This window comes from Canis aureus, chromosome 5 (assembly GCF_053574225.1).
Source record: "Canis aureus isolate CA01 chromosome 5, VMU_Caureus_v.1.0, whole genome shotgun sequence".
NCBI lineage: Eukaryota > Metazoa > Chordata > Mammalia > Carnivora > Canidae > Canis > Canis aureus.
The window spans coordinates 55,407,060-55,430,602 of NC_135615.1; the positions used below are offsets into that span (position 1 = coordinate 55,407,060).

At 44.7% G+C, this 23,543-nt stretch overlaps 3 protein-coding genes and 2 long non-coding RNA genes across 14 annotated transcripts in view; 3 read left to right on the forward strand and 2 right to left on the reverse strand.

Annotated features, from left to right (window-relative positions):
- LOC144314226 (survival motor neuron protein) overlaps positions 1 to 2,049 on the reverse strand; it is a 38,398-nt gene extending 36,349 nt beyond the window's left edge. For 4 of the 5 annotated variants that reach the window (XR_013380052.1, XR_013380051.1, XM_077898108.1 and 1 more), the window contains exon 1: positions 1,892 to 2,049. Coding sequence is in view for 3 of the 5 variants with exons in the window: in XM_077898108.1 (XP_077754234.1) it covers positions 1,892 to 1,963 (72 nt within the window). In the remaining 2 variants the exon portion in view is untranslated. Of the gene's footprint in view, positions 1 to 1,537; positions 1,665 to 1,891 lie in introns of those variants that run through there. The other variant, XM_077898111.1, reaches the window with a different exon arrangement.
- Positions 1,986 to 3,496, forward strand: LOC144314228 (uncharacterized). The gene is made up of 2 exons (XR_013380054.1): positions 1,986 to 2,108; positions 3,169 to 3,496. It is a non-coding gene; the product is annotated as an uncharacterized LOC144314228 (long non-coding RNA).
- An 8,864-nt stretch (positions 3,497 to 12,360) lies between these two features.
- Positions 12,361 to 19,674, reverse strand: SERF1B (small EDRK-rich factor 1B). 2 transcript variants are annotated; one of them, XR_013380056.1, is made up of 4 exons: positions 19,189 to 19,674; positions 19,046 to 19,101; positions 15,514 to 15,622; positions 12,528 to 12,619 (listed from the first exon to the last, which is right to left on the reverse strand). XR_013380056.1 is itself a non-coding variant. In XM_077898117.1 (3 exons), the coding sequence occupies exons 1-3, from the start codon at positions 16,541 to 16,543 to the stop codon at positions 12,547 to 12,549; spliced, it is 189 nt and encodes a 62-aa protein (XP_077754243.1). In that variant the 5' UTR covers positions 16,544 to 16,692; the 3' UTR covers positions 12,361 to 12,546. The 2 variants fall into 2 exon arrangements, 1 of the variants encoding a protein (XP_077754243.1); XM_077898117.1 differs by lacking the exons at positions 19,046 to 19,101; positions 19,189 to 19,674 and adding an exon at positions 16,537 to 16,692 and having other exon boundaries at positions 12,361 to 12,619.
- LOC144314231 (uncharacterized) lies at positions 16,847 to 18,062 on the forward strand. Its single transcript, XR_013380057.1, has 3 exons — positions 16,847 to 17,014; positions 17,128 to 17,204; positions 17,447 to 18,062. It is a non-coding gene; the product is annotated as an uncharacterized LOC144314231 (long non-coding RNA).
- Positions 19,498 to 23,543, forward strand: part of BDP1 (BDP1 general transcription factor IIIB subunit) — a 91,472-nt gene continuing 87,426 nt past the window's right edge. Inside the window, exons 1-2 of one of the 5 annotated variants that reach the window (XM_077898115.1) lie at positions 19,498 to 19,938; positions 23,252 to 23,528. In XM_077898115.1, the coding sequence (XP_077754241.1) occupies positions 19,727 to 19,938; positions 23,252 to 23,528 (489 nt within the window). In that variant the 5' untranslated portion in view covers positions 19,498 to 19,726. The remainder of the gene's footprint in view (positions 19,939 to 23,251; positions 23,529 to 23,543) is intronic. The other 4 variants (XM_077898114.1, XR_013380055.1, XM_077898113.1 and 1 more) reach the window with 4 other exon arrangements.

Genomic DNA, 23,543 nt, shown 5'->3' on the forward strand with positions numbered 1-23,543 from the left:
CTCTCTCTCTCTCTCTGTGACTATCATAAATAAATAAAAAAAAAAAAAAAAAAAAAAAAAAAAATTAAAAAAAAAAAAAAAAAAACAAAACCATAATGTGTACTGTGTGTGGCTAGCTCAGTGGGTAGAGTATGTGACCCTGGATCTTGGAGTCAAGAGTTTGACCCCCACATTGGGCATAGAGTTTACTTAAAAAACAAAACCATACATACAATGAGGTATCACCTCACCTGTCATTATCAGCTAAAATAAGAAACAGATGTGGGTTAGCATGTGCAGAAAATGGAACACCTTTGTACTGCTGGTGGGAATGCAAATTGGTGCAGCCACTATGGAAAACAGAACTACCTTATGATCTGGGAATCACACTACTGGGTATTTACCCACCAAAATACAAAAACTCTTAAGTCACGGGAATACACGCACTCCTATGTTTATAGGTGCACGTATTAAAATAGCAGTATTTACGCTAGCCACACGGGAAGCGGCTCAAGTGTCCACTGATGGATGAACGGATAAAGAAAATGTGGCACGTATACACAGTGGAACATTATTTAGCCATAAAAAAGAATGAAGTATCAGGAACGGGGGCACCAAGCTGCTCAGTCAGTAGAAAATGCAATTCTCGATCTTAGGGTAAGGAGTTCAAGCCCCATGTTGGGCATGGAGCCTACTGAAAAGAAAACAAAGAACAGAGGAAAAAAAGGGACAAACCAACAAATAGACTCTTAACTATTGGGAACACACGACGGTTACCAGAGGGGAGAGGAGTTGGGGGATGGTGAAATAGGGGAAGAGGATGGACAGTAAGCTTACTGTGATGAGCCCTGAGTAAGGCAGAGACGTGCTGAACCCCTATGTTGTACAGCTGAAACTAATACAACACTCCATGTTAAGGACACTGGAATCAAAATAAAAAACTTAAAAAAAAATCCTCCTCTTTAACCATCCATCACCTTAGCCTCTGCAACTTACGTCTTCTAGCAGCCGCATGATGTCAATCACTTCACTTCACTGGGACAAAACACTGATCCTCCAGCTTTTTAAACTCTTACTCTATCCTAAGGTCCTCACTCCGTCTCTTAGCTTAAATTCCAGGGTCGATTCTTCTTTTTTCTAGTTATTTTATTTTTAATTTATTTTATTTTAAAGATTTTATTTATTCACGAGAGGCAGAGAGAGAGAGAGACAGAGGCGGAGGGAGAAGCAGGCTCCGTGCAGGGAGCCCGACGCGGGACTCGATCCCGGGACCCCGGGAAACTTCCCGTCCTTACCGGATCTTTCCCACGGGCCCACGAAATGCTGAAACAGGCTTCTATCCTCTTACGAACAAGAAACTTAATTAGGAACCGCGTTTATTTCGCTCCCCCTCCGTCTATTGGCCAATTCCTCTACCTTCAGGCTACAACTCGAAGTATTTACAGACGTTGCCCCAACTTTGTCCTCTCCCAATCCGAATCCACTCCAATCAGATTTCATCCAAGGTCGATCTTCCCCCTTAGAAACCCTTCTCCACCTGCCGTCTTCCCTGGCACAACTCAGTAAAAAGCAATTTCATCTTTTCAGCGCTTCAAGACAACCCCGGAGTTATCCCTAACCCTCCTCTCCATCATTTCAACGGCCTGCCTCACCGCGGCCGGCCCACGCACACTACACGCTCCCCGGTCAGGGAGAAGGGACACAAGGAGGTGGGGAGTCGGCTCGTGGCTACCAGGGAGCCCAAGGGGCACGAGGGGGCAGCTCGGGGCTAATGCTCCCAAACGTGTACAGGTGCAGCAACCGAGAAGGCCGCCGCGGCTGCCCCACCGCCGGGCCCGCGCGGGGGTGGGCGGGGACCACCGGGAGCCCGCTCGGGGCTCCCGGCCGAAGGCGGAGCCGTCGGAGGCCTCACCTGGCCAGTGCCGCGCCGGAACAGCACCGAGTCCTCGGGCTCCGGCAGCCCGCCGCCTCCGCCCATCGCCATGGCGCGGACACCGCCGGGTGCGCGGCGTGGGCTGCGTCTCCCTCGCAGTGACAACTTCCGGCGCTCGGGCCTCTGGGAGCGGAAGCGGAGGACGGTGGCCTGGGGGAGCCACGCGGCGTCCGCGTCCTCGTCCGCCTCCGCCCAGGTAGGAGCGCTCCCGCCGCTCCGCTCGGGCGCGTTGCTGTCCCGCCCCCTTTCAATTGCTTGATTTCACCGTTTCCTATGTTGGTAGAGTGATGCGAACAGGGTGTTTCTGTTTTAAACAAATTTCCAAAGAAAATAGTGTCCAGGCCGCCCCCCCCCCCCGGGGCTCAGCGGGTGAGCACCTGCCTTCCACGCAGGTCGTGACCCCAGGTCCTGGGATCCAGTTCAGCGTTGGGCTCCCTGCAGGGAGCCTGCTCCTCCCTCCGCTGGGCCTCTGCCTCTCTCTCTCTCTCTCTCTCTCTCTCTCTGCGGCTCCCATGAATGAATGAATGAATGAATGAATGAATGTTTTTGTAAAGGAAAATAGTGTCCATTGCGGATAAATTAGGAAATATGGGTAAGAAATACAGAAGTTGGTTCACAGGTAACCTATAGCTACCATTTTTTTAAAAAAGCACTTTATAAAGTTTTATGTTAATTTTTGCAACCCCATAAAGGAAGGATTACTATTCCCATTTTAATGATAAAGGAAATTTACTGTGGTGCAGGTGTAACATAGACTACTACTCAGCAATTAGGGCAAAAAGGAATGAGAGGCCCCGGGCTGGCTCCATGGGTAGAGCGTGCAAGGCTGGATCTCGGGCCTCTGAGTTAGAGCCCCACCTTAGGTGGTAGACATTACTTTAATTTTTTTTATTTTTATATATTTTTAAGTAATGAACTATTGATGTCCAAAAAGAGAGAGAGGAGGGAACAGGCACAGAGCATCTACACAGCTGCCCGGATTTGAAATAGACTTCATGTCTTTATCCACTTCTTAACCCTAACATTTATGCTAATATCTGTTCTCCCAAGTCTTCTCCAGTAAATATTTAAAATTTAAAAAGGGGTCAGGAATCCCTGGGTGGCTCAGCGGTTTGGAGTCTGCCTTTGGCCCAGGGTGTGATCCTGGAGTCCCAGGATCGAGTCCCGCATGGGGCTCCCTGTGTGGAGCTTGCTTGTGTCTCTGTCTCTCTCTCTGTCTTTCATGAATCAATAAAATCTTTTTTTTTTTTTTAAAGGGATCAAAATAAACAAACGGAACTGCAACGAGCTTTGCGCAATGAAGGAAACCAACAAAAGGAAAAGAAAACCTACCGAAAGGGCCTAGACGTTCTCACGTGATTTATCTGATGAGGGGTTAACATCCAAAATCTATAAAGAACTCCTACAACTCAATGTTAAAAAAAAATCACAAGCAAAAAAACCCAGAAATCCCATTAAAAATATGGTGAGGCAGTGCGTGGACATTTTTCCAAAGAACACCTACAGATGTCAACAGGTACATGAAAAGGTGACCAATATCACCAACCATCAGGAAAATGTAATTCAAACAAAAATTGAGCTATTCTATTAAAACAAAATAGCTATTTTCATTTATTTATTTATGATAGTCACACAGAGAGAGAGAGAGAGAGGCAGAGACACAGAGGGAGAAGCAGGCTCCATGCACCGGGAGCCCGACATGGGATTCGAGCCTGGGTCTCCAGGATCATGCCCTGGGCCAAAGGCAGGCGCTAAACCGCTGCGCCACCCAGGGATCCCAGAATAACTATTTTCAAAAGACAAGAAATAACAAGTGAGATGGGGCACCTGGGTACTCAGGCAGTTAAGCGTCTGTCCCCGGCTCTGGTCGTGATCCCAGGGTCCTGGGATCCAGTCCTGCATCAGGCTCCCCACTCAGCAGGGAGTCGCCATCTCCTTCTCCCTCTGCCCCTCCCCCTGCTCATGTTGTCTTTCTCTTAAATATATATGTATATATATATATATATATTTTTTTTTTAAGATTTTATTTATTTAAAGAGAGAGAGACAGAGACACAGAGGGAGAAGCATGCTCCATGCAGGGAGGCCGACATGGGACTTGATCCTGGGTCTCCAGGATCACACCCTGGGCTGAAGGCAGGCGCTAAACCGCTGAGCCACCCGGGCTGCCCAAATACGTGTATGCATGTATGTGTGTATATATATATGTATATATATATATATTTTAAATGAGAGTAAGGATGTAAGAAAAGGGAATCTGGTGAGAATATAAATTGATGCAAACACTAGATGAGTGGATAAACATGTGTTTATACATGTATGCCTGATGGAATATAATTCAGCCATAAAAACAATGAAATCTTTCCATTTACAACAACATGGACAGACCCAGACAGTAGTACCATGCTAAGTGAAATAAGTCAGAGAAAGAAATACCATATGACTTCACTTATATATGAAAGCTAATAAACGAATGAAACATTCACAGAGAACTGACAATTGTCAGGGGATGGAGGGGAGGGGAGTATGGGGATAGAAAATGGTATAGAGAAGAAAAATGGGATCAAATGTCCCATGTTTAAGGAGGTGCATATTTCCCCCCTATCTTTACACGGATCAAGCAGGATTTTAGATCTTAGTAGGAATTTATCATTTACTTTTCCAGATTCTTTAGGTACTTAAGACTGCCATGTAGATTCCATGTACTGGTAATTTTTTTTTTTTTTTTAGTAATTTTCTTTAAAAAAATCTACCCAGGGCAACCTGGGTGGCTCAGCTGTTTAGCACTGCCTTCAGGTCTGGGTGTGATCCTGGAGACCTGGGATCGAGTCGACATCGGGTTCTCTGTCTGTGTCTCTGCCTCTCTCTCTCTGTGTCTCTCATGAATAAATAAATAAAATCTTTTAAAAAAATAAAAAATCTACCCAAGGAAATTTGACAGCTTCCCTTTGGCTTCTATGGAGATCAGAAATACATGTGTTTTACAACCCAGCAATTGCACTAGGTATACACCCCAAAGATACAAGTGTAGTGATCCAAAGCGGCAGTGCACCCCAATGTTTATTGCATTAGTGCCCAAAATAGCTTTAAAATTCTTTCAACAAAGAATCTGCCATTCTAAATTTATTAAAATATTATTCCTCCTTGAAAACTTTATGCTAAGAGAAAAACCCAGACATCAAAGGCCAGATATTCCATTTACATAAATATCCAAAATAAGTAATCAATACAGATAAAAAGTGATTAGTTGCGAGGGGATGGGAGGAGGGAAAAACAGGGACTGCTAATGGGCACAAGGCTTCTTTTGGGGTGATGAGATGTTCTAGAATTAGTGGTGGTGGCTAAATAACAGGAAGAAGCCTGAGAAAAAAAGGCTATGTGAAGATGGAGATAGGAGTAATGCTGACACAAGCAAAATAATGCACGAGGCTTCTGGAAGAGGCAAGCAAAGATTTTCCCATACAATCTTCAGAGGGCATGTGGTCCTGGTGACAACTTGCTTTTGGACTTCTGGCCTATAGAACTGTGACAGAATAAATTTTTGTTGTTGCAAATCACCAAGTTTGTGGTAATTATGACAACCCAAGGAAATTCTCCACATCCCTTAGTTATATGTTTGTTTACAAATGCTTACTTAGGTGAGCATTAAGAAAAACTATACAATTTTATACACTCTATGACCCAGAAATTCCACTCTTAAGTGTGTATTAGAAATAAATATTTATTTATGACCACTGAAAGATCTATCTATAGCATAATTATTCTTAAAAGCTCCAAACTAAGAGCAACCCAAACATCCACGAAAAGTAGAGTGGCAGGATCCCTGGGTGGCGCAGCGGTTTGGTGCCTGCCTTTGGCCCAGGGAGCAATCCCGGAGACCCGGGATCGAATCCCACATCGGGATCCCGGTGCATGGAGCCTGCTTCTCCCTCTGCCTGTGTCTCTGCCTCTCTCTCTCTCTCTCTGTGACTATCATAAATAAATAAGAATTAAAAAAAAAAGGAAAGTAGAGTGGGTAACTAACTTATGGTATATTTATTTAACAGAATACTACACAGCAAAGAAAAAGATGGAGCTATAGACACACAAAAGACAAAGCATTCTCACAGACATGATGTTAAACAAATGAAACCAGACTCACCCTAGTGCATACTGTAGGATTCCACTAATGTGAAAATAAAAAATATGCAAAGCTAATCTTTTTTTAAAAATTATGATAGAGAGAGAGAGAGAGAGGTAGAGACATAGGCAGAGGGAGAAGCAGGCTCCATGCACTGGGATAGTCAGAGAGAGAGAGAGAGAGAGAGAGAGAGGCAGAGACATAGGCAGAGGGAGAAGCAGGCTCCATGCACCGGGAGCCTGACGTGGGATTCGATCCCGGGTCTCCAGGATCGCGCCCTGGGCCAAAGGCAGGCGCTAAACCGCTGCACCACCCAGGGATCCCTGCAAAGCTAATCTATAGTGATAGTCACAAGGGAGCCTGCTAGGGTGATAGAAATGCCTATGGATCTTTTTTCTAAAATAAAGATTTTATTTATTTATTCATGAGAGACACACAGAGAGAGAGGCAGAGACACAGGCAGAGGGAGAAGCAGGCTCCATGCAGGGAGCCCAATGTGGGACTCGATCCCAGGACTTCAGGATCACACCCTCAGCCAAAGGCAGATGCTCAACTGCTGAGCCACCCAGGCATACCATGTCTATGGATCTTGATCTGGGTAGAGTCTAGTACAAGTCAATAAAAATGTATACTTAATTATGCTCTTTATTATCATTTCACTGGGAAAAAATATCCAGGAACACAATTACTGGATTATATAGTATGTTTAGTTTTCTGAGTAACTAATTCATGGCTAAAATTATTACAGCTCATTTTCCCCAATTTTTTATAATGAGTTGGCACTGAATTTTTGGGGTTTGAAAGCTGGTAGAAAAAAAAAAAGCTGGTAGAAGTATGAATGGCATGAGCTTCATTTTACACTTCAGAACTTTACTCACCACCTTCATGATTTGCCTTATCATTCATGTATCTACATTTTTTAAATTTAATTTTAGCCTTGCAATGAGAGTAGTGGACTCTTTTAGGCTGCCCAGCATCCATTCACCCCACTTTCTGGCAAGAGAACCCCAGATTTGTTAGAAGAACCACCTATTCCTCACTGGATACACTCTTGGTTATATCATCTCAGATGCCTGCCCTCCCCTTTTTGAAGAGTAGGCATGTAACCCAAACAAGTTCATTTGGAGAAACTCTGAATGACATAAAGACTGAAAATAGTTGTCAAAATTTCACCCTGATAGCAACATTGTGAAAAAAAAATTCTCATAGTTCCTGGAGCTGTTCTAACTCTTGATCTTTCCAAAGCCTTGAGTCTTCAACTTTTCCTTAGACTCTGGAGTCTCTCATCCACTCAACTGTTGCAACTAACGTGTTTATTTATAATTAATGATTATTTGCAACTAGAAATTTCAATATATCATCAAATCACAGGGTTTTTTTTTTTAAAAAGATTTTTATTTATTTATTCATGAGAGATACAGAGAGAGAGGCAGAGACACAGGTAGAGGGAGAAGCAGGCTCCACCCGGGGAGCTCAATGCAGGACTCGATCCCAGGACCCCTGAATCTCAACCTGAGGCAAAGGCAGATGCTCAACCACTGAGCCCCAAGGTCTCCCAAAATCACGGGTTTGATGTGCTTGTATTTTTTCATACATTAAAGTACATAATCTACGTTAAATGTCCATTCATAAGCCACCTTAATAGTCATCTTGAGCAGAACAAGGCCAAATGAGCTTTTTGACCAGTAACTCCCCCCATTCCAATCCAAGGCCTTCACAAAAGCCTTACTCATGAAATGTATGTTTATAAAAACAAGTATTCAATAGGAGTTTGTCTCAATTATACTCAGGTTGGTAGCCAATTTCTTATAAACTAAAAAACTCTGTAGGGGCGCCTGGATGGCTCCAGTGGTTACTTTGGCTTGGGTCATGATACTGCAGTCCTGGGTTCAAGTCCCACATCAGGATCCCTGCTCAGCAGGGAGTCTGTCTCTTCCTCTCCCTCTGTCCCTCTCCCCTGCTCATGTTTGAGGGCTTGCTATCTCTCTCAAATTGAAAAAAAATAGTTTTAATTGTGTAAAAAAACTCCATTCAGTAATACTCAAGGAAATGTTCCTGCATGGATACAATGGCAAGCAGAGTCATGTCCAATTGATAAAGTAGCATGGATGGTATCTGGCATGGAAAATATTTCTGTATGTTAAAATCAAATTTTGAAAACCTCGATTTTCCTGGGCAAATCGTTTAAAAGCAGGCTATTTGTGAACTTTTCATGCTCATTTTGTGGTATGTAAGAGTTTTTTGTTTTTAAGAAGCAAAGTTGTAAGGAAAAGCCTATATGAAGTTTTAAACCTTGCCGCGATTTATGGGAAAGTACATTTCAGCAACTTAGAGTCATTCTTCTTTTCCCACTGACATTTTCATGACTTGGCCATCTGTAAAGATAATTTATTCCAATAAGTGTTTACTAAACAGCAAGTACTTTAGTAGGTAAAGTCGCAGGAAGCGACTTTATTTTTTATTCAAAGATTCTATTTATTTATTTAATCATTCATTCATTCATTCATTCATTCATTCATTCATGAGACACACAGAAAGAGAGAGAGAGGCAGAGACCTGGGCAGAGGGAGAAGCAGGCTCCATGCAAGGATCCCAATGGGGGACTCAATCCTGGAGTCCTGGGATCAAGTCCTGCATCGGGTTCCCCACAGGGAGCCTACTTCTCCCTCTGCCCAGGTCTCTGCCTCTCTCTGTGTTTCTCATGAATAAATAAAATCTTAAAAAAACATTTCCTTACTCCATTTTGTTCTAATGAAAAACTATGGCTGACAAGTTCATAAAGTTAATTTTTTCAATTTAATTAGGTTTTTTTTTTTAAGATTTTATTTATTTATTCATAGAGACACACACACAGAGAGGCAGAGACACAGGCAGAGGGAGAAGCAGGCTCCATGCAGGGAGCCCGATGTGGGACTCGATCCCGGGTCTCCAGGATCACACCCTGGACTGCAGGCGGCGCCAAACCGCTGCGCCACTGGAGCTGCCCAAATGTACGCATCTTAAATTCTGCCTCCCAAAGTCAATTTTATATTAGGTTTTCACTTTAGGGATTTTTACCCTCCTACTGCTTCATCGAGGTATGATTTACCAATAAAATTGTATATATTTAAGGTGTATGATGTATTTGACATATGTATACATTGTGAGGGGAGAGGCCTATTTTTAAAATATTTATTCATGAAACACAAAAAGAGACAGAGACATAGGCAGAGGGAGAAGCAGGCTCCATGCAGGGAGCCCGATGTGGGATTCAATCCTAGGACCCCAGCATCATGACCTAAGCCAGAGGAAGGCACTCAGCCTCTGAGCCACTCAGGCATCCCAAGGAGGGATAGCCTTTTTAAGGTTCAATAGTTTGTTTTTTTTTAATATTTTTAAGTAGTCTCCACACCCAACATGGGGGTGGTATTCACAACCCTGAGATCAAGAGTCACATGCTCTACTGACTGAGCCAGCCAGGTGCCCCTTCAATTGTTTGTTTGTTTGTTTATACACACACACACACACACACACACACACACACACACACAGAGGCAAAGACACAGGCAGAGGGAGAAGCAAGCTCCGTGCAGGAAGCCTGACGTGGGACCTCGATCCCGGGTCTCCAGGATTACGACCTGGGCTGCAGGCGGCGCTAAACCACTGCGCCACCGGGGCGGCCCCCCTTCAATAGTTTTCAAACAGCTTTTTGACTCAAAGCTAAGGGCAGCTGTATGACTCCTGCCTTGAAACAGAAAAACTCTATACAAGGTACACTTGAAAATAAGTAACGATTCTCTTTCTACAAGGGAGTAACCTCTTCCCATCCATAAAAACATCCAGAAAAAGAACAAAATAGGGCAGTCCGGGTGGCTCAGTGATTTAGCACCGCCTCCAGCCCAGTGCCTGATCCTAGAGACCTGGGGTCGAGTCCCACGTCAGACACCCTGCATGGAACCTGCTTCTCCCTCTGCCTGTCTCTGCATCTCTCTCTCTGTGTCTCTCACAAATAAATCTTTAATATATATATATATATTTAAAAAGTCAGAAAACTTATCAACAATCAGCTATATTTTTCAAAAATGAGCTATAATGTAAGTGGGTAACAATTTCTTACACATACAATAGAAAAGATATTCAAAAGCGATCAAGTAATTGAGAAGCTGACCTGTTAACCACCTTGGGCAGTAGAAGCCGCTCCCTCTTATTTCTCAGCAGAACTAATGAAGATTGCTAATGCCTAAAGGGTGTTCCATGGAATTCAGTATTTTCTAAACAACATTGTAAAGCCAGCACTACTTCATCTAAGTAATTTTATCTTGCTTTAACAACATGCCAAAAGAATAACCTAAAATTCGTGCATAACTGACTGGAGGCCTGTATTTTCCCTTAATATCTCATTTTTCAGATATTAACAGAAATATCTTGACCAGTTACTATCTTTAGAAGTTTACCTATTTTAGTTACCTTGCTTAAATATACTACAAGAAACTAAAGTGTCAATATATTACATAATTATTTTTCTTCCTCTCAGATAAGTCTTCTGTCTGCCTTGAGGAAATATGTGGTCATGTTTTAGTTAAAAACCAAATGCACGGGGCAGCCCTGGTGGCGTGGCAGTTTAGTGCCGCCTGCAGCCTGGGGTGTGGTCCTGGAGGTCCGGGATCGAGTCCCACGTCGGGTTCCCTGCATGGAGCCTGCTTCTCTTTCTCTTTCCTGTGTCTCTGCCTCTCTCTGTGTCTCAATAAATAAAATCTTTAAAAAAACAAAACCAAATCCTTTATCTTAACAATTAATTCATTGTTAAGATGTAGTTTGGATTTAAGTCTTAATGATTAATTCCAATGTAGAGATCTTTCTTATCCTAATATCCATATTGTTTTGGAAATTATAGTTTTCCCCAGATTTGTAAGGATTACCTTTTAAAAGTTTAAAATTATTTCACTACATAAGGTATTTTAAACATAGAAATTGTGGGGCACCTGGGTGGTTCAGTCAGTTAAGCCTCTGCCTTTGGTCCAGGTCATGATCAGGAGTCCCCTCTCATTGGGGAGTCTGCTTCTCTGATCCCTCTCACCTCTCATGTTCCCTCTCTCTCTCTCTCAAAAATCTTTAAAAAAAAAAAAAAAAAAAAGGAAATTGCTTTTTTTGTGATGAATATAGTATACAGCTGAAAGCATAACAAATTCTTTGTACTCATGACATCACTGTAGAAATTCTTGAGATAAGATTACAGAAATCAGATCCATAAAAAATCTTTGTGGTACAGACTTCATCTTTTATTGGAAAGTAACTTAAGCTGTTGTAATCCTTTTGCTCTTATTACTACCATCATATAAAGTTTGAAGACTTAACCCCAAAAAGTAGAACAAAATTTTACTTTAACTGAAAAGCTGTACCTAATGTGAAAAACTTCACATTTGCGTCTTTAAGTATTAAAGACAGTTTGGATTCCACTCCATTAATGGGTGGTATCATTGCTAAGTGACGTATCTCAAGATTATCAGGTTAATGTACTTCCATTTTTTTTTTTTATTTTTAGATTTTTTTAATTTACTCATATGAGAGAGAGAGAGAAAGAGAGAGCCTGAGACACAGGCAGAGGGAGAAGCAGGCTCCATGCAGGGAGCCTGACGCAGGACTCGATCCCAGGACCTCAGGATCACACCCTGGGCCAAAGGCAGGCTCTAAACCACTAAGCCACCCAGGGGCCTCGTACTTCCATATTTTTAACCCTCAATTTTTTTTTTCCAGAGTCTTAGAACAGCCTTAGAAAATGGCACTCTTAAAACACAAAGAGTGAATCCTTTGTACATTGCACTAATAAACTATGTACTTGGGCAGCCTCGGTGGCTCAGCAGTTGAGCTTCTGTCTTTGGCTCAGGTCATGATCCTGGGGTCTAGGATGGAGTCCTGCATTGGACTCCCTACAGGAAGCCTACTCCTCCCTCTGGCTGTGTTTCTGCCTCTCTCTGTGTCTCTCATGAATAAATAAATAAAACCTTAAAAAAAAAGGCACTTATTCTAGACAATTTTAAAGCTGTAAGCAAAACTCTCACTGAGAGGTTTCTCAGTAAGTTACTCTTCATTTAGTTTGTATTCACTTAGTTGTTATTCCAGGTGGGACTGCACTATCTTGTAAATTCTTCAAGCAAACTAGTTAATTACAAAGCAACATGAGATAAATGTATTTTAAACTCTATTATACAATCAAGTTGACTTTAAGATTTACTTTAACAAAGTTTATGACAAAGATTCTAGATTTATAGGAGATTCTATTATCTCATCAGATTACTTCTCTATTAAATTATATAAATGCTCACTGATTAAAAAAAACATTCACCAATATGTCACATGCACAGTTAGTGTTTTATTATTTGAAGAATGCTTATGAAACATTACACTAAGTCAGGCTGAAAGGTAAAGTCTAAAATAGTTTTGTAAGGATATAACATATGATTGTTCGCTCCACAAAAGTTTGACCTTAGAGCCTGATACACCTAGTTGGCAGTAGCACCCAGGTTTTTCCATAGTCATCATTTTTCTCTTGTCTGCATAGACTTCTTCTCATTAGCTGCCTTCTGCTTTTGTTGCATTATCTCAGAGTCCCTAAAATGGGGGAAAAGGGCTGTTAGGTTGTTATAGAGAAATTGGTTGTATGTTGTCACTTGTTTTCTATACATAACCCATTAAGCATATTAAAAAAACAAATTAAAAGATATAAAAGATTCATGTCTTTCTGTTTTCATGGCAACAGAATGGGAAAGCAAGGAATAGAAGGGCTCTGAAGCCACATCTTATTTTGAAAACCATCTCTATTGCTACCACATTCTTGGGCAAATAAGGACATTTCAAAATCAGAACAGTACTTATTTGGGTTGTTTTGTAAAATAGCTATCAATATATACATCTGACATTAGGTAGCTATCTACAGAAATAATGGCAATTACTCCTGGTTGTCAACAAAGTTAATGTTCTCTATTTTTCCCTGAAAGAAGAAGCATTTAAGTCTCATAGAAGAAGCATTTAAGTCTCATAGATATCCAAAATGGTACCCAGCGTTAGGATATTGCCGTAAGAAACTGAATTGCCTCATAGCAAACCTAAAAGCCTGATAGCAAATGATTTAAAAATGGGTTACACTAAAAAACAAAGGATATTAGGGCATTTCCTTAACCTTTTGTGTCTCTGGCTGAACCTCCATATATCATATTAACTGTGAACTACAACCAGACTACCTGGGCTAGATGGTCCAGGAAATCCTTATTTTAAAAAATACATGAAATGACTTTGTAACCAATCCCCACTATGTGCCACTTTGCTGGCTCTGGATTAAGTCCTATAGCAACTCTGTTATTATTCTCCTGATTCAGATTTAAAAAAAAAACCAAACTAAAAGCTTAGAGCTAAATAATTTGCCTCAAATCACATAAAATTCAAGTCTGTCCAATTTCTTCCTTTCCTTTTCCTTCCCTTTCCCTTTTCTTTCTCTCTCTCTCTCTTTCTTTCTTTTCAAGATTTTACTTATTTATTCATGAGAGACACAAAGAGAGAGGCAGAGGCAGAGGGAGAAGCAGGCTCCATGCAGGAAGCGCGCCATGGGAATCCATCCTGGGTCTCCAGGATCACACCCTGGGCTGAAGGCGGCGCTAAACCTCCGAGCCACTGGGGCTGCCCTTGTCCAATTTCAAAGTTCAAGCTCTTCCCAAAAATCACACAGATTTAGTTTAAGATTTTAATTCAGGGTGAGTAGCTCTGTCCATGACAGTAGACATTTCTGTAAAGCCATTAGCAAAGAGAATTAAGGAAAAACAAGACTACAAAGAAATGAAGTATCATGGAAAATAGTGATAGCTATTTTTCTGTTTGAAATGGAGCTCTGAAAAAAAAAAAAAAAAAAAAAAGAAATGGAGCTCTGTTGTGCTTGCTGTACTCTTAGCAATGTTATTGAAGTTCAGAGCCTCAGCTTCCTATTCTATACATTGAGGTTAATGCTGCTTTTCAGGATAACAAGAGAGACAATACACGTAGAGTAGCCAGCACAGAGCTTTCTAACCTGTGGATATCCTTTTAACAGGGACTATTACTGAGCCAAGCTGGACTAGGGTTCTCCATTAAAAATTTCATGTTCATTGATTTGTACCACGCTCATTTTTACTCCAGTGTGGGTAAACAGAAATTGAAGGCAAACCTCATCACTTTAACATAGAAAGAGAGGTGATCATTAACCCAATGTGGGGCTTGAAGTCAGGCCTCAAGAGTTGCATGCTCCACTAATTGAGCTAGCCACGCGCCTCTAAACGATGATTCTTAACTATAGGTGCCCATCAGCATCACCTGAGGAGCTTTTTCTAAAGGCAGGTTTAACTTAGGCACAATAAGATATACCTAGAGCACCTGTTATGCCCAGCCCCAGACCAATTAAACCAGAACTGGATTTAAGGCACAGGCTTGAGTAGCCCTCAGGGTTTCCCAGGTGGTTCTAATACGCAGGCTCGCGGACAACCGAGAAGCCCCACTGAAGCATGTCTGGTCAATTCTTCAAGTGACCTCCAAGTTGCACATAGACAAAATTTGATTTTAGAATAAAATTAAACTCGTTTATAAATATGCATTGAAAAAATTCAAGCTATACTCCCAAGGTATTTCTGTAGCAGTTTTGTATTATTTCTCACAAGTAATCATATATCAAGGCTGTGCACCTGCATTTTTCTCCAACACAAAGGATCTTCGGAAGACAAGATAGCTACATATACTTGTGTTTTCTTCAGAACCTTTATCCCTATGACTGAGTCAACCAGTCATCTTCACTAGTTTGGGTAGGGTGTCCACTTTGAAAACACTGTATCCCTAGCACTGAACAAGTGCCCTCCATAGGCAAGGCATTCGACTATTTTGCTAAATGAAGTTCTTAGGGTTGTAGTGATGAATCAGCATGAGATTCTCCTCAAGACTATAGTTTGAGGGACGCCAGGGTGGCTTAGTGGTCTCAGAATCGAGTCCTGCATCGGGCTCCGCATAGTGAGCCTGCTTCTCCCTCTGTCTTTCCCTCTGTGTCGCTCACAAATGAAAAAATAAAATAAGATCCTAAAAAAAAAAAAAAAAAAAAAGACTAGGGCAGCCCAGGTGTGCAGCGGTTTAGCGACGCCTGCAGCCCAGGGCATGATCCTGAAGACCCTGGATCGAGTCCCGCATCAGGCTCTCTGTATGATGCCTGCTTCTCCCTTTGCCTGTGTCTCTGCCTGTCTCTATGAATAAATAAAATCTTAAAAAAAAAAAAAAAGAAAGAAAGACTATAGCTTGAGAGCTGGCAATTTTTCACCCATGGTTCGGGATGGCTACATAATTCTGGCATGCGCCGCACAGATGTTCCACTGTCTACCCCTCTATGCAGGCTAAGACTAGTTCTACCAAGGACGGGGGGAAAAGAAAAAACATTTCTTTCCATTCTCCAAAATGACAGCTTCAGTGACTTGAAAATCCCATTAGTGTCACTCACTTACCTCTGCTTTCTCTGAGAGGTGGTCAAGCTATCTTCTTTTCTTTTTCCCTTGCTAATTTCCTGGGATTTCTTCATGTTTTTCTGGCGGGCGAGTTCTCGCTGGTTTCCTCCTACAAAAGTCAAACAGTCCTGCTCTAATTTTCCCATCTCAAAACTCCACACGAATCCCGTTAGGCCGCTCGTACTTTAGGAGATCCCTGGGTGGCTCAGCGGTTCAGCGCCTGCCTTTGGCCCGGGATGGAGTCCCGCATCGGGCTCCCTGCATGGAGCCTGCTTCTCCCTCTGCCTCTTTCTCTCTCATAGGAAAATAAATAAGAGTTTTTCAAAAAACAAAAAACCACTCGTTTAAAAACGCATCTGAAGTTGTAGCTGTCGAGCAGATGCGCCCGTGGGGTGGACGCCTAAGGCGAGTTATCCCGCCGGGCGGCGTGCTCTCGGGCTGTAAGCACAACGGGCATTCCGCTCCTCGGTCCACATGGCTCGCTGCTTCAAACTAAGCTCTAGTTTTTTTAAAAGATTTTATTTATTCATGAGACAGCGAGAGAGGCAAAGACCCAGGCAGTGGGAGAAGCAGGCTCCGTGCAGGGAGCCCGACGCGGGACTCGATCCCCGGACTCCGGGGTCACGCCCTGGGACGAAGGCAGACGCTCCACCGCGGAGCCCCCCGGGCGTCCGCAGCTCTACCTTTTTGAAACGCGTGGACGGGAAGGAGGACGGACTGAAAGGGCCAAACAAAAGAACCAGGGAGCGGGCTCCGTCGGGGCTTCCCGTCCTTAAGGCCCCTCCGGGGCCGCGGTCCTCTAGTCCCCCCCCTCCCGGGAGCGGCTCTCTACCGCGGACGCTCGCACCCCGGCAGCGGCGGCCCACGTCGGAGGCGCGGCCGAGGCTAAGCGTCCTGGTCCCCGGCGGACAGAGGACAGCGTCCCCCTCCCCAGCCCCCGCCAGCCCCGGCCCCCGCGCCCCGCCAGCCCCGCAGCGAGGCTTCCTCCGCGGACGCTCCCCGCCCGCCCGCCCGCACTCTCACGGGCCATGCCGACGGCGACCCCGCCGGGGAGAGAGCTCCGCGCGAGAGCAACCGCCTCCAGGCACGCTCAGCGGCCGTCCGCACCCGCCGCCCGGGAACCCGGAGCCCGCGCAGACCCTCCGCCGGGCTCCGCCCCCCGCGCCGCCCGTGGCCCCGCCCCCGCGCCGATCCTCCGCCGGGCCCCGCCCCCGCCGTCCGTGGCCCCGCCTCCCGCGAGCAGGGCGAGCGACTGCGCGTGCGCCACGGGGAGGCGGGGGCAGCCCCCGCCGCGGAGCTGGGGCTGGGACCTGCAGGCTCGCGGCGAGACGAGTCCGCGCCGGGGGCGCTCCCTGGAAGGCGGGCCGGGCGTCCGCGGACGTCACCCGCTGCGGGCCGAGCGCTGGTGCCTGGCCAGCCCTCATTTGTTTGCTAACGACAGAAACCACACTAAGTGCAGCTGTATCTAAGGGTTCGACGGAGGACGTTAACTTTCTCTCGAGTATGCCTTGCAGAAGCGGGAAGAGCGGGAAGGGGGCAGGACAGATTGAGGGGGACTCTGCAGCAGGCAGCTGTGGCTCTTGACACGTTTTCTTACGCTATTCCTACATCAAGCCTGTAAGGTAGACCTCATTGTTCTCATTTTACGGAGGAGATGGAGACCCTGAGACTAAGAGCGAGCGACCTAACAGGTAGGGACTCGTACAAGGGAGATTCAGATTTACGACGGACTCTTGAATCTGCTCATTTTCCCATTTGACCCCAGGGCCTTTGTCACGGTCGACACGACTTTGGGAGTTTTAGGTTACTGTCTCTGTGCTCGGTTGTGTGATGGGAAGGGAATGTGGGATTGGAAGAGAAGTGGCAGCGTTCTTACTTCTGTATGTGGTCTTAATGTCCAGTCTAATTGAGTTTTTTTTTTTTTTATGGCAAGTTGTTAAGGATACAGCTGATGTACACAAGAAAAGTTGGGATTGTCTGCCAGAGAAAACTGAAGATTTTTGAAGTTACTGTGATGCCATTATGAATTTACTCCACAAACTTGGGAGTGTAAGAAATACCTTAGGACATTATTTTAAAGGATTTTGTTTATTTGAGACAGAGGGTGGGGTGGGTAGAGAGTGAATGTGCAGAGGGAGGAGCAGAGGAAGAAAGGATAGGTGGACTCTAAGCTGAGTGCAGAGCCTCCATTCCGGGCTGGACCTAATAACCCAGAGGTCGTGACTGGAACCAAAATCAAGAGTCTTTCGCTTAACCAGCTGAGCCACCCAGGTGTGCCTGACTTTATAGTTCAATAATAAAATGAAATCCGACTTTGTTCCCATCCTGATACTAATGAGAAGTTAAATCTTTGTCATTGTCCTCTGCCTTAGCTATAGAATTGTGGGAATGCCCTAGAGTGTCAGGTGGAATCGGAATGTTTGGGGAAAGACAATGCATCATCAGAATATACCGTACAAAGCCCTGTGGTCCTGTCGGTGGTTCCAGGATTCCTGAGACATCTTCAGTAGGGGGTTCCTTTGTCTAGTTGTTGAACTTCTTTAAAAGCATCTGAAAAAAAAAAAAAAAAAAAAAAAAAAGCATCTGAATTCCTGTTCACTCCCTCAGGGTACCGGAGGGAGCCCACAGAATCCAGAGACCTCTATTTTCTTTCCAGTCTTAGAGGAATCTCTTCTCTCTTCTATGCTTTCATCCTTGTTATTTAAACTTTGAAAAGCCCTTGTCTTTCTCCTGTCTTGATGACATAGCAAGGATTAATTAATAAAGGATTAGATTCCTTTGACATTTTGTCATTAACAAGATATTCTTGTAAAATCTTGTCCTTCAAAAAAAAAAAAAAAAAACTTGTCTTTCCAAGAAAGAAGTCAGACCTGTCTGTTGCAATTGCAATGAGTCAGGGGATTTATATAGCCGGCAAGAACTGGCCCATACTGTGTAAAACCGATGTCATCTATGGCCATTTTTCCTCTCCTTATAGAAACCTTCCCTAACCATCCTACTAAAGCAAGCCAGCCTTCCCTTAATCTCTGTGATACTATCCTTTACGTTTCTTTTATAGCATTTAATAAATTCTTAAGTTATCTTGTTCTTTTGTTGTACTCTTTTTCCCTCCCCAACCCAGAACGCTTTGCTTATGGCTCCACTGCCATCTCCCGAAGCAGATTAGGGAATACTTATGTTAATTTACTACATAACTATATACTTTTAGCTATAATAATTTCTGAACAGGTACATTAAAAAGTAAACAAAGGTACAAAGTGAATGGTCTTCCTCCCATGACATGTTCCTCTTGGAGGAGGTCACTTACCAATTCCTTCACACCTGAATTTGTCATCTATGTTCTACTCACTTTAGAATATCTTTTTTTTCAAGATTTTATTTATTCATGAGAGAGAGAGGCAGAGACACAGGCAGAGGGAGGAGCAGGCTCCATGCAGGGGGCCCCATGAAAGACACCCCCCCAACTCCAGGATCAGGCCCTGGGCTCAAGGCAGGTGCCCAACCGCTGAGCCCCCCAGGCGTCCCTACTCACTTTGGAGTTTCTAAGTTCTGGGGATGTGCTGGTGAACAGGCGCTACTCTGCAAGACCTTATTTTTGTAAAGTAAAAAAAAAAATTTTAAGTACTCTAACACCTCCCCGCCCCCCCCCCCCCCAGGCGTGGGGCCTGAACTCACGACCCCCGGATCAAGAGTCCCACGCTCCTCTGGCTGAGCAGGCGGGCGCCGCCTGATTGCACCGGTCTCCTCACGGTTTGCGCCCAGCGGCTTGCAAGACTCCCTCTCTGCGCCCCCGCCAGTAACTCGCAGGGATTCCTGCGGCGGGGGTGGGACGGAGGAACGCTTCGCCGCGCGGTCCCATTTCCGGTTTGCTGGGGCCCCTGTAGCTTGACAGTTACCATGGCTCCGGGAGCCGTGCGTCTGACGTCCTTCCGCGGCGCTGGCTGATGGCGTCATCAGTTCCGGCGCCCCCCCGAGGGCGGGGAAGCGAGGTACGGCGGAGACTTAGCTCTCAGTGTGGCAGGGTCATGAAGAAGAGGCGGCGGCGGGAGGAAGGCGGCGGCGGCGGGGGTGCGAAGCTGCGGTAGCTGCCCGCGGGGCTGGTGGCGTGGCCGCGTGGAGAGGGCGTAGCTCTTAATCCCTTCCCCGGGCAGCGGCCGGGGCTCGGGGCTGAGAGCGGCCGCGGGGCCGCCTCCCCGGGCCCCCTGGCTCCGCCATGTTCCGCAGGGCACGCCTTAGCGTGAAGCCGAATGTCAGGCCTGCCGCAGGCGCCCGGGCTTCCACCGCCCCCACCGCGCACCGCAGGCCGGAGGCGCCCGGGCCCCAGGCCCCGGCGGCGGCCCCTTCCCCGAAGCCCGCGGAGTCCACGGATGTGCCGGCGGCCGCCTGCGGGGGGAGCGAGCCCCGGGCGGAGGCCCCCCGGAGCAGGTAAGCGCGCGCGGAGGGGCGCACCCCGGCGGGCCCGACCCGCGAGAGCCGACCGCAGGCTGCGCGGTGGAGGACTCCGCCGCCGGCACCCGCGCGCGGGAGGCCCTGGGAGCCCGCCGCGAGCTGCAGTGTGTGGCTCCGTCCGCAAGGCGTGGGCTGTGTGGTCGGGAGCGGCCCGCGTCCTCCGCAGCGGTGGGAGCTCCGGAGGGGACGACTTGGAAGCCCAAGGTGCCCACACGTGCTGTCGTTCATGGCACGGCTCGGGCGGCCTTCCCGTCGTTTCTCTCCCGCTGGAGTCCTCAGCGAGGAGCTGTAGTTCCTACAAATTTGAAAACACTCATTTCTCCCTAAAAGACCAGTGTGACTTCGGCTCTGCTGATTTGTGGCCGTGGAAGGGAGATGTTCCTTGCCTTTTTTTTTTTTATTTTAAGATGTTATTTATTTTTTAGTGAGAGACAGAGAGGCAGAGGGAGAAGCAGGCTCTCTGCGGGGAGCCCGATGTGGGACTCCATCCCGGGATCACGCCCTGGGCCGAAGGCAGGTGCTCAACCGCTGGGCCACCCGGGTGTCCCAGGATATGGATTTTCACTTTTTTTAAAAAAAGATTTTATTTATTTATTCATGAGAGAGACAGAGAGAGAGAGGCAGAGACACAGAGAGAGAGGCAGAGACCCAGGCAGAGGGAGAAGCAGGCTCCATGCAGGGAGCCCGACGTGGGACTCGATCCCGGGACCTCGGGGTCACGCCCTGGGCTGAAGGCAGGTGCTCAACAAATGAGCCACCCGGGTGTCCCAGGATACGGATTTTCACTCTTTTTTTTTTTTTTTTTTTTTTTAAGATTTTATTTATTTATTCATGAGACATACAGAGAGAGAGGCAGAGACCCAGGCAGAGGGAGAAGCAGGCGCCATGCGGGGAGCCTGACACGGGACTTAGTCCTGGGTCTCCAGCATCAGGTCCTGGACTCAAGACAGTGCTAAACCGCTGAGCCACCCGGGCTGCCTCTTGTTCCTTGCTTTGGTTTGAGGGCCTGCCCCTTTAGAGTGGCCTTTCCGAAGGGAAAAAACATGTGCCAGGACCACATTTGGATTCAGGGTGTTTTTGTTTTTTCTTTATTTAACCGTTTACTAGACGTGGCCAGGCAGGATTTATTTACCTGTTAAAATGGAGATAACATTACCTGCTTTGGAGAGTTGTCGTGGAGTTTTAGGAAAAACCTGACAAGCTGTCTTGTGTAGGACCTTGCAGAATAATTGTGTACAAAAAATTCATTGTTTAAAGTAAATGTGATGGTAGTGATTAACAAAGTAAAGTTAAGACATGTTGGGCTATTAATAGCCTCTCTTTCTATAATATATACGTGAGGAGAACAATAAAACCTGACCCTATTAAATGACAATGAGATGGTGTAAATTCTCTGTATGCTCTGACAGGAAGGTGAAGATTTTATTCCTTTTTTTTGTCCAATCTTCCTCTGTTCGCCTAAACTGGTGCTGGGTACGGGGTGTTATTTTGCTAGCTTAGTGATGCTTTAGAGATTTCCAGGTTTCTTACATGAATATTTCTTTCAAACTTCTAAAAAAGGAAATACAGGTATTAGTCATTGTTAATAAAGTTGGCAGAGATCCTGTTAATTACACATTAGTGTGTGATGATTGTAATTTAATGAATTACTGAGGTTCTGTATTCGAGACATTTGAGGTTGAGGATATTTGGTTTTTGACAGTGGGCATTTATGGAGTACTTTAGATTTTTTTTGTTGTTTAGTATGGTGTTTTGTGTGTGTGTGTGTGTGTGTGTGTGTTTGCAGTTATAAATGTAAGTGGTAAAAACAAGAATGTAAGTTTTGTCCTTAAAGTTTCAATGAAAAAAAAAAGTTTCAATGAAATTGAGTGAAATGGCACATGATGCAAGGATCAGGTTATAAAGGCTGAGATAAGAATTTAAATTGGAGATTTCTTTGGGTGCCCGGCTGGTTTAGTAGGAAGAGTATGAGACTCTTGATCTTGGGATTTTAAGTTTGGGTCCTACATTGAGTGCAGAGATTACGGGGGGGCGGTGGGGGGCGCGGGGGGGCTTTCAAAAAGGAAATTTCTTGGAAAGGTTATTCTATAGTTTTAGGCATTTTCCATTTTTATATAAAACTAATTATAACATGAAAAATGTAGACTGCTTTTAATTCTTATCTAATTATCTCTTTGACTTAATTTGCTTTCAGGCCTTTTTGTTTTCTTTTCTTTTTTTTTTTTTTTTAAATATTTTATTTATTTATTCATAGAGACAGAGAGAGAGAGAGAGAGAGAGAGACAGGCAGAGGGAGAAGCAGGCTCCACGCAGGGAGCCTGATGTGGGACTCGATCCCAGGTCTCCAGGATCAGGCCCTGGGCTGAAGGCGGCGCTAAACCGCTGAGCCACCAGGGCTGCCCCCAGGCCTTTTTGTTTTCTTTTCAAAGATTTTATTTATTTATTCATGAGAGACAGAGAGGGAGAGAGGCAGAGACACAGGCAGAGGGAGAAGCAGGCTCCATGCAGGGAGCCTGACGCGAGACTCGATCCTGGGACCCCAGGGTCACGCCCTGGGCCCAAGGTAGGGGCTAAACTGCTGAGCCACCCAGAGATCCCGTTTTCAGGCCATTTTTGAAATATGTATATCCAATCTGAGCTACATACCTAATATGTAATTTGGAGTGACTGAGTATTGTTTTTAAGTGGAGTTTGATAGCTGTGTGAGTAGTTATGCCCAACCAAAGATAAATGATTTCTGCCTCAGACAATGTTTGGCTTGATTAATGTAGCTAAATGTATATTCTCAAATACTGCAGTAGAGATATTTTAGAAGTTTGAAGTTTTGTATATTTGATTTGACTGATCTTAGGTTGATAGAGTAAAATTTCAGTAATTTAGATCAGTTCAGGGGGATGTCAGTATAAACTTTCTAGAAAAATGATTGTCAGTTATCTCATGATTCAAAATAGGGTGATTAAGCTTTAATTTGTAACTTGGCCTTTTGTTTTTCTTGAAGGAGTTAACACGAGCATGAAATTATATGTTCTAGTGCCCTAGGGGACTTGAAGTTCAAAAAAGATTAATAGTCTCTTTTTAGAATTTACATATCTGTTAAAAACATTTACTAAATACAATTTTTATTGCAGTCGTCAATCTGTATCTCAAGTCACTGATTTTTTTGATAATGAAATTTTACTGTTTTAGGTTTTCATTTGATTAAAAAAAAGATTTTCATTAGATTAGTTTTTGAAACTAGAATATAAAAGATCCATGGTGCCCTTTTTTTTCTTTTTTTAAATTTCAACAGTGATGAAAAGACTGACAGTGAGAATTATGTTGAAGAATCCAGTAAATCTTCCTCTACTGTTTCACAGAGAAGAAAGCGAATATCAAGTCCTCCTACTCTGGTTAAGCCTGGTGTCAGTGTTCCTTCAGAATCTCATCCCTTATCTACAGTTAATCAAGAAGTTCCACAGCCAAATCCTGTTTTAACAAAAGAGAAACAGCCATGTTCAGACAGATACCGAATTTATAAAGCTCAGAAACTAAGAGAAATGTTAAAAGAAGAATTGAGAAAAGAGAAGGTAAGGGAGAAAAAA

Bases quoted from the DNA above. Each gene is read 5' to 3' on its own strand.
- SERF1B (XM_077898117.1), bottom strand. The intron at 12,620-15,513 runs GTAAGTGAGTGA...CCCCCATTTTAG, and splicing joins ACCTCTCAGAGAAAGCAGAG to GGACTCTGAGATAATGCAAC.